Raw genomic sequence first — 9,203 nt, forward strand, 5'->3', positions numbered from 1 at the left:
GGAGTCATTTTTGCAAATACTCCATCTGTCCAAAAGTGCAAGTCCGGAACTTCCTGTCTTCCAGGTCCGGAAGTTCCGGTCTTGTGAAAAAGTTTTTCCTAAGTGTAGTCCGGAAGTTCCTGTCTTCCAAGTCCGAAACTTCTTGTCTAGTTTTCAGTTCAAAATTGTGAGTAACGGCTAGATGACGTCACCTAGCCGTTATACATATACAACTCGTTTCCAGCTCGTTCCTTGGCTATTCCACTTTCACTTTTCAAACCTAGAGCTGTTGCTAGCCTCTCCCAACTGTTTCTTGCCTTCTCCACTCAATCGAGAGCCTAATTCTTGTGAGATAGAGAGATTGAGAGGGAGAGAAGAAGATTTGGAGAGGTGTGAAGACTAGGATCTTGGGTGAGCACTTGGAATATCTTGTGGGCTGTCATCTCGGTGCTTATTACTCTTGGAGATGATCTCCTAGAAGGTTAGGTGTCGCCCGCGAGAATCCGTTGCATATTGTGGATGTCCCGGGTAAGTTTGTGAATGATTTCCTCTCCTCCGAAAGGGAACGAGGTAAGTTAGTGAAGTTCTTGTGCTGAGATTTTAGAGGCTTTCCAAGTAGAGCAACCCACACTTGTGGTGGATTTCTAGAAGTAGGTTGAGTTGGATCTTGGTGGTCACTCAATTCTAGAAATTTGCCTAGGGGTGTTTGGGGTTGAAGGCTGTGGATTTCCTCTGGGGTTTTTGCACAAGTGAGGCAAGGGGTTAATCGAGACCCAGTTCTTTGGAGCCCCTCAACGGAGAGTAGGATTGCAAGATCCGAACTTCGGGAAAAAATCGCTCTTGTCTCTTTCTGTGATGTTTCTGTGGATGATTCTGTGATATATCCTCTGCTTAGAATACCTGTGCACCATATTGTGAAGATTGGCTTAGTCTCCTGTTTCCAAATTTGAATTTCATCTCTGTTATGTTACCCGGAAGTTCCTGTCTTAGAACACCGGAAGTTCCGGGCCTGGGAGGCCGGAAGTTCCGGAGTTCCTTACCAGGAAGTTCCGGGTCTGTTTGAATTTTACCACTGCGATTTGTTTTCAAGTTTTCAGGGACAGCCTATTCACCCCTCCTCTAGGCTTCATCAGCGCGTTCAGTGCTACAGTAAACATTTGTTAATGATGGATTAACTAGGCTTAATAAATTAGTCTCACAGTTTATATATGGATTCTATATTTTGTTTTGTTATTAGTCTATGTTTTAATACTTCAAATGTGTGTCCGTATATCCGATGTGATACGCCAAAACTTTACACCCCTGGATCTAAATACAACCTTAAGGATGCAAGCGGAGCTGCTAAGCGGTATTCTTTTTGCCCGCTTATTTTAATCATGTGAGAAATGTGGGTAGTGGCCTAGTGGGCTAACCCACTTATATTCCCACTTCTTATTGGAATTAAGCATTTGCATTTCAATCAATGAACTATAAAAGAAAAAAAAAGAACTTCTAGTCTTTTTTTTTCTTCTAACAAAAAAAAAGGAACAAAGATAACAAAAAAAAGAGGGCTACTAAAATAGGGGGATATATAGGGCCCTGATTGCTCAAGACGCCACCAACCCTAATTCTCCTGGGAGGGGTACCCACGCAAGGCATCGGTGCTTATATTATGAAGGCCAAAGCACCGGCAGAACACGCCTTTTAGAAATCGATCAAGCAGCGAAGTGCATGGGATCGCCCCTGCGACTCAAACCCCACGGAGGAGGGAGAGGCAGTATGGTTTAGGGTTACAGCCGCACGTAAAGTGCGCTTGTTACGTGGGTGCCCCTCCCACAGGGCCACACTTCACCCTCTGGCGTTGCGCACCTACGCCTCGCTCCAGCTTATAAACCAGGTGCGTTTGAGGTAGGAAAGCGGTATGGTACTAAAAGAGTTTTCACTGCCCCTGTGCAAGGCAGTGCACGGAGTCACTGGTGATGGGCCGACTCTTGTGGACCGTTGGATTCGACCCACCCCATTTCAAGAACTCGGTCAATTCTTTTGGTTGGAGCCTTGGAGGATGATTGGACTAAGTAGCTGACTACATCATTTCGACCAATGGATCACAAGATGAACGGCTGAGATTTTGCTGAATTTACACTTCTGCCTGGTAATAGTGTGACTGAAATTCATGGGAAATCTAGGGAGCTGGTAACACATTGGAGCAAGATGCAAGTTATACAGCATTCTTACATGCATGGAAGCACCAAAAATATTACTTTTAACCCAACCCTTGAAATTTCTTCTTCTGTTCTTGCTTCTGAAGAGAGCTGGAAATTACCTGGAGACTATCAGAAAGAGATTGCTTGTGTATGTACAGTAGAGAAGCAAAGCATCACTGATGCTTAGGACACACCCTCACTGGTCACTACTGGTCATCCAGCTTCCAAACCTCATGGAGGAGCCTGTACCTGGCACTGTTTGGGTTCCCAATCTGCTTCAGCTTCGCGAGCGGGTTCGACGAAGCCTTGGAGATGAAGGTCAATGGCGAGCTCAGCTCATCCAGCTCGTCGTCGCTCGTGTTGGACTTGCGGAGGATGGCCGACCCGCTCTTCCTGGGGTCGCCGATCATGCTTAGGATTGCTCCGGATGCCGGGTATGGGTATAGGATGGGTGACGCATTGCACGGGACCGCTCGGATGCCCTTGGTGTTACCCTCCAAATGATCCTAACAGCATGAATGTTTGATGAGTAATAGCCAGTACTGTTTGTGGTTGAACTGAAAATTCCTCATTTTCCTCAAATTGTGGTTTGATGCAAGATGGTACATTCAATGAAGGTAATGCCTAGGTTTACTTCTCATGAAACTAGCAAACTACAACTTTATGCCAGGAAAACGACTCGGTTGTACAAATAGAATAAGTTTATCGCAAGCTAATATTGTCAGAAATAGCAACCAAGTTCCATATTTAGTTTCACAAAGAAGTGGCATAAATCATCAATTCTCCTTTTTTTTGTTACCAGTAGTTCGTAATAAAAAAAAGCGATGTGCGTATGCCCAATATAACTAGTAGAAGTTATTTTGCAGTCCTAAAGTATAACCATGTGCAATGAAACATAAGATGCAATCACATAAATGCCTTTTTTTTCCCCATTCCACCATGAAACGTAAGATTCAATCACACTGTCATGACTTGATATCTGATACTTACGAGACTAGGTAATCAGGCAATCATCTACTTTTGTTAGCAACATAAACCAACATACAATTTCAATGCAGCCCAATGCTAAATAAACTAACCTCTGACTCCAGTGCTTCAAGCAAGGAATGTTGAACTGGGTCTGGGCAAAAATCATCTGGCACAAAGCCATCAAGGATTCTCTTGATGATTGATGAGCTAAAGGTAGGACAAAGCTGTGAAAAGCAGGATGATCGTATTAGAATTAGAAAACAATATTATGACCAGAAAAGAAAACTTCACAAGTTCAGATGGAAATAATGTGCATTTGTTGAACAAGATGAGAGTGCATGCCTCTTTCCTAGTACTGGTTTCCATGAGCACATCCTTAGGGATCATTAGGAGATCACTCAATGCATTTAGGAGATAAAATGGTTTGCGCAGTTCGGCAGCACCATTGTCACCATCCCCACTCTCAACTTCTGGATAGTCATCCATATCCATACCAAACGAGTCACTAAGACATCTGGACCAGCTGCCAATCTATAACCAGCAGGAAAGACAAATGGTCAGAGCTTTTGATCGAAAGCCAGATAAAATAAATAGGCTCCATTGGACGAGTAACATGACCTCGTAATGAGCATGCTTTTAATTTCACTTACAGCATTTTTCAGTTGGACCCCAGCACCAAAACTAAATTTCCCAGATGGTACAGGAAGGACCTTAGGATCAGTTATTGGGTCAGACATGGGATCGGTTGGAATCTCATCATCTGATTCCCTCAAAATAGCATTGAACATTGCTACATCCAATCTAGCTATGCATTGCTCCATCACCTATCAAAGAGAAATGATGTTAGGAATTAGTACAGATCTTGAATATTTATATGAAGTCTATATTTTCTCATTCTCATTGTTTGAGTATTAAATCAAGATATGGCTGATCATATAAAACATTCTTAAATAAAAGAAATTAAGGTGAGATGGACAAAAAAAACAACGGGGACAATACAATTTGAATAGTTTTAGGGAAAACACATTTTGAGGAATAGAATATTTCAAGGTGACAAGTTATGGTACAATTTTCAAGGAGGAAATTCAAACTATTGATTAATCATATGTAGCTCACCAATTTGGCCAACAAAGGGAGACATCCACACTCATGTCCAGCTGCTCTTACTGGGCAAAGCTTTTCAGATGCTTCCTTGAAAGCCTTCTTCCATATGTCAATTGATAAGGTTGCTTGTTGCTGATTGCCCACAACAGTAATCCTTCCATAACATTTCTTTGCATTTGAACTAGGCATCGGTTCACTGCTTATATTAGCAGATTGCATATGTGGTGTGAATGCCTGCAAAGTAAGATTTGTTATGCAATGTATTTAACAAATCTTACAGACAAGGGCACAAACAGCAAATAAATTGAACTAATAACGAGGCAGACCTGCCACCAAATGGATTCGACAATTCTTGAGAATATCCATGATTCAATCTTCTTAAGTGCGGCTATAAATGTGTCAACATCTTCCCAGTTATCAAACTCAGGGGAAAGCAATTTTCCTTTCTTCCGGTTAAGCGATTCCCACATTGACGCAGAATTCCTCCTTGGTCCTGTTTTGGAACCATTATTGATAGCATTGCCGTTCGATTGTTTAGAAGTTTCAGAAACAATTGCTCGCAACACCACACAGTTTGATAGCCAGAAACTCAACCTGGTTGGAGAAGTTATATTAGGCAATAAATAAAATAACACAACAGGAATTCCGAAGTTACATAAACTACTTTTACAGGGTACTGCAATCTATATAATGATGACATATAGAAGTTAAGCAATTGTCAATTCATTGCAAATTATTCCATTGAAAAGAAAACACTATTAAAATGCGAATGTTTGAGCATTCTTAGTATGGTTCTATCACACTTGATGTAATCGTCTGAGATTAATAAAAGCTTCATTTATCTAAAGAAAATGCGAATGTTGAGCATGAGAGGAAGTCTCATGTAGTACCTTGCAACATCATATCCACAAGCTTTTGCAACCAGAACCAAACCAGAGGAAGCACTTCTTGCTGCACTCCCCATCTTGTCTCTAGACCAGTTTTTAAGCGCATGAATGAAATGCCTAGAGAGCCTTCGTGCTGGTGTGTGTACCTTGTTTGATGAGCTACCATGTTCAGCGATCACCGAATAAAGGCCTATCTCGGCAGCAGCAGTTTCTCGCAACTCTGCTTCAAGCAACTCAACCCTAAGTTCTAGTTCTCGAACTTTGGTGTCGTTACGATTATTTGATATGCGTATTGGCACCTGAGCTTGTGCTCCATCATAGGTATCAGTCCTAGTATCATTAGAGACCGCAATATCTTGGGAGTCAACTTCTTTCACTTCTTCCTTCTGGGAATCAACTTTCTTATTAATGACACTACCACTAAAATCCGGAACTCTCATACTGTACCTCATATTCTTTGCTCTATCACTAGTTAAAGTGCTATATGTTCTCTCCCCAAAGTTTCTTTGGTTGGAATCACTCATACCATAAGCAAATGACATTTTGCGGCCAGCTCTGAGAGCATTTTGTGCTGGAAAAGATGGAGTTTGTTCACCAGGCAAATCTGATAAAAGAGACAGATTCCCTGGATGGCCATTTGCCTTTTGGACTTGAATTGGATACTTTTCAACTTCTTCGCTCCTCACTTTTGTACTGGAAGATGGCATTTCACGCTGGGAATCAAATGGTGATCTAGAGCCTTCATTACCAACTGTTCTTACATCCTTCCCCTAGAGAATTTCAAATTGGTTTCAGAATCATGCATAAAAGATAAAAGAAGACTATTTAGTTCAACTAGACGCCAAAACATGCAGTGGAAGGAAAAAAAAACTGAACTGAACTACACCATTTCAACAATACTATTCTTACTGAAAGTACTAATCATACATGTGAAAATCCTGTTTACAGATAGCATTTTTTTTTTAGTTTTTACATGACATAATTAAGTAAAGGAAAATAACCACCAATGCCCATTCAGAAATTCCAACAGCAATGAATTGTATTGAGAGCAAAAGTATGTAAAACTTTAAATTGAAAACTTGTTTTCTAATTCAGACACACTTTTAGTAAATGTGGCTAGAGATAGTTCCCAATGGCCTGCCCAAATTACTGTTTTTTTTTGGAAAAAAAATCTTCATTTACTGTCTTAAAAAACATCTTTTGGGAAGATGATCAGACACAACATAGGTCCTAGTACACATGTAGGAATAGAGTTCAGTTTTTTACCTTGAGAGACTCCTGAGATCTATTACTACCTGCACGCAAGTTCCCATCTGAGCGGTAAGGGTATGGAGCTTCCTCCTCCTCATCATCAGTAAATGAAGCAAACTCAGTATCCTCAGTGTACTCCGACATCAATTCCTTTGAATCCCTGTCCACTGATGCCTCCTTTGACAATGCATCTCTAGAGGAAACGCTCGAGTTATCACCATCCAAAGGCTGAATTCGAAGATAAACCATCGGCTGCCCATTGTTTCTCAAGCTCCTCTTGGAGTTGAGCGGCACGGGAACACTCGTGTCCTCGTGAAACATCGCATGCTCCGCCAAGTCCAGTGTCGCAGTCCCTAAATGCTGCCCTTTCAGCTTATCCCTCCTTGGTTCATACAGATTCAGCTCAAGCAGGTTCTTCTGCCATTTCCCACTCTTGGATGACCCCTCCTTCTGAAAAACAGCCTGTAGGTTGATGAACTCATTAAATTCAACCTTCCCTACTGTGGTACCTGATCCAATTGAAGGCGCAACAGCATTGGTCTTCCCCGAATTGCGCTCGCCATTTTCCCAAAAGAGGACCACAGATTTCAAAGACTTGAGGGACTCAGAAGGGGGCCATGGGCTGATTTCTTGAATGAAGATATTGAAGTCTACATGGAAGGATGCATCCTTCCTCGTCTTGGTTCGGAGGCCTAGCACCATTGCTTCAACAGTTGATACACTCTGAGCTTAAATATAGTAATCCTAGTTGACAATTTGCACAATCTGGTAGTCCTCTCTCAATTATCCAACTAAAAGTCGACTGACATTAAGTTCATTGACAAAGAAAAGCTCCTGCAATTAGTAAAAGCGGTTAGTGAGTTAGTACTAACTAACAAAGGGAGAAAAGGCAGCTACTGTACATGAAAAATTAAGGATAAAGCACACCAAAACACCAAGTCCTACAACCAATCTAATTGCAAAAAAGCTGCAAATGGGGTAGAAATCCAACTGAAATGAGAAGCATCTGTCCACATCAAAATCATAGGAAAATTTATTACAATGATTTGAGGAGGTGAGAACTAAGTCAACCACTCACATAAATACAACTCAATGCATCACATGGGTGGCATAAACAAGATGCAGCTAGAACTGACAAGAAGAGATACTATTTATTTTTTTTTGTGAATCTATGTTACATAATAACTTACTGTATATCATAGATAAATCACAACAAGGCCATGAAAAAGCAACAAAGAATGTATGGAGAAGCACCCCCTCAAATCGAATAAACAAAAGAGAGGGGAAATGCCAGAGGTGCATAGAGATCTGAGCAAACGGCACGGTCAATGCAGCATCCCTGAAAACCAATTTCATCAGAGAAAAGGAGGGAGATTAAAAAAAAAAAAACAAGTTCACCTGGTCTGCAAGAACTGCCCCCAAATGAAATGTATTGAGAAACCATACATTAGGAGAGAAAAAAAAGAGGGGTTTTGGGGAATAAAGCTCAGGAACTTTATCCACAATAACACCCAAATACAGTACTAGAGAGAAGGAAATGCTACGAAAATTAGCAGGCAGCATTGCAAGATGGCTCAGTACGGGTGCATTGAATGTGGTCTAAATGCTAAGGTAATATTAAGCTAGCCATTTACGACACCCAAATCCAGTACCAGAAAGCCCTAAAGAAAAGGGAAGCTGAGAGGATGAATTCAGTACACATATAAACAGATTTTAATGCAACCAAATTCAGTACAAAAAAAAAAGAACAATCAAAGCATTCCAAATGCAAAGTAGCCAGGCATAAAATCAGATCAAGAACCCAAATGCAGAGAAGGGATGTCAGAAACCAAGAAAAAAAAAAGATAGTAGCAGCTTTCGCTAAAACCCAAGTAAACGCGTCAAGAACAGCGACTTCCAACCAACCAACCAACCCAACCGAAAAAGAATTCCCTGAAAGAAACAGCAAGCAGGAAGAAGAGGCCTGTGCAACATGAGCTACCTGGCCTGAATCGAGAACGCGATGCAAGATTGAGAATTGAGAGGGAGAGATGGAGGGATAGAATAGAGGGGGGTTTGGTCACGTCGCGTGGAATGATTGGGCGAGTGGGATGAGGAGGGAGGAGGAGTTCGTGGGCACGCAGTAGTGGTGGTGGTTGTCGGTGTGGGTTGTGGGGGGAGAAGTGAGAAGACGACACGGGATGCGAGAAGAAGAGGGAGAAGAGGACGGACGGACGGCCCGGCGTTCTCGAGGTGACAGGCAGGGGAGGATGAGCAGAGAAAGAGGTCAGATGGAAGCAAAGTGGAGTAAACTATTCTCAAGGAACGAGTCTGGACGATGACCGCCAGGTTAAAATTTTTAAGGGTAAAATTCATATTTTACCCTGAAAATTGCCTGATACTCCAGCTTCCATTCTCTCGATAACCTACTACCTCCTTCCCAATTTTTTTTTTTGACATCAGTTAGTTTAATATGAAGTTAACCAAAGTTTCAAACAAAAAAAATAGATAATATAAGAGTTAATTTCACATTGCACCATATATTTTGACCAAAGTTTCACAATGGGCAAAAGCCAAACCAACCTTCTCACTTAGCACCATATATCTTTGCACGAGTACATCAATGGAAGTTATTAGAGAAAAGCCAGTTCAAATCATCATTTTTAGTTCCATAGTATTAAGATAAATATCTTTAGAAAGAAATAGCAAATCACAAAACAACTTTTTTCAGCAAATCACACTAAAATAATGATGCAAATATGTTTAAAAGTGATACAAAATGATCTATACATAGGGACAAATGAAGAAAAATAAAATAGAAAATAGTTAATTACCACTTACACTGAGAAGA

General features: G+C 41.1%; 1 protein-coding gene across 1 annotated transcript; it reads right to left on the reverse strand.

The window, feature by feature from the left end:
• Nucleotides 1-1,692: 1,692 nt before the first annotated feature.
• LOC127757269 (uncharacterized) lies at nucleotides 1,693-8,633 on the reverse strand. Its single transcript, XM_052282763.1, has 9 exons — nucleotides 8,355-8,633; nucleotides 6,389-7,207; nucleotides 5,126-5,892; nucleotides 4,562-4,829; nucleotides 4,248-4,469; nucleotides 3,782-3,955; nucleotides 3,474-3,662; nucleotides 3,242-3,355; nucleotides 1,693-2,668 (listed from the first exon to the last, which is right to left on the reverse strand). Exons 2-9 carry the CDS (start codon nucleotides 7,073-7,075, stop codon nucleotides 2,369-2,371), a joined length of 2,721 nt encoding a protein of 906 aa, XP_052138723.1. The 5' UTR covers nucleotides 7,076-7,207; nucleotides 8,355-8,633; the 3' UTR covers nucleotides 1,693-2,368.
• Nucleotides 8,634-9,203: the final 570 nt, after the last annotated feature.

The sequence above is a fragment of the Oryza glaberrima genome, chromosome 12 (assembly GCF_000147395.1).
Source record: "Oryza glaberrima chromosome 12, OglaRS2, whole genome shotgun sequence".
Classification (NCBI taxonomy): Eukaryota; Viridiplantae; Streptophyta; class Magnoliopsida; order Poales; family Poaceae; genus Oryza; species Oryza glaberrima.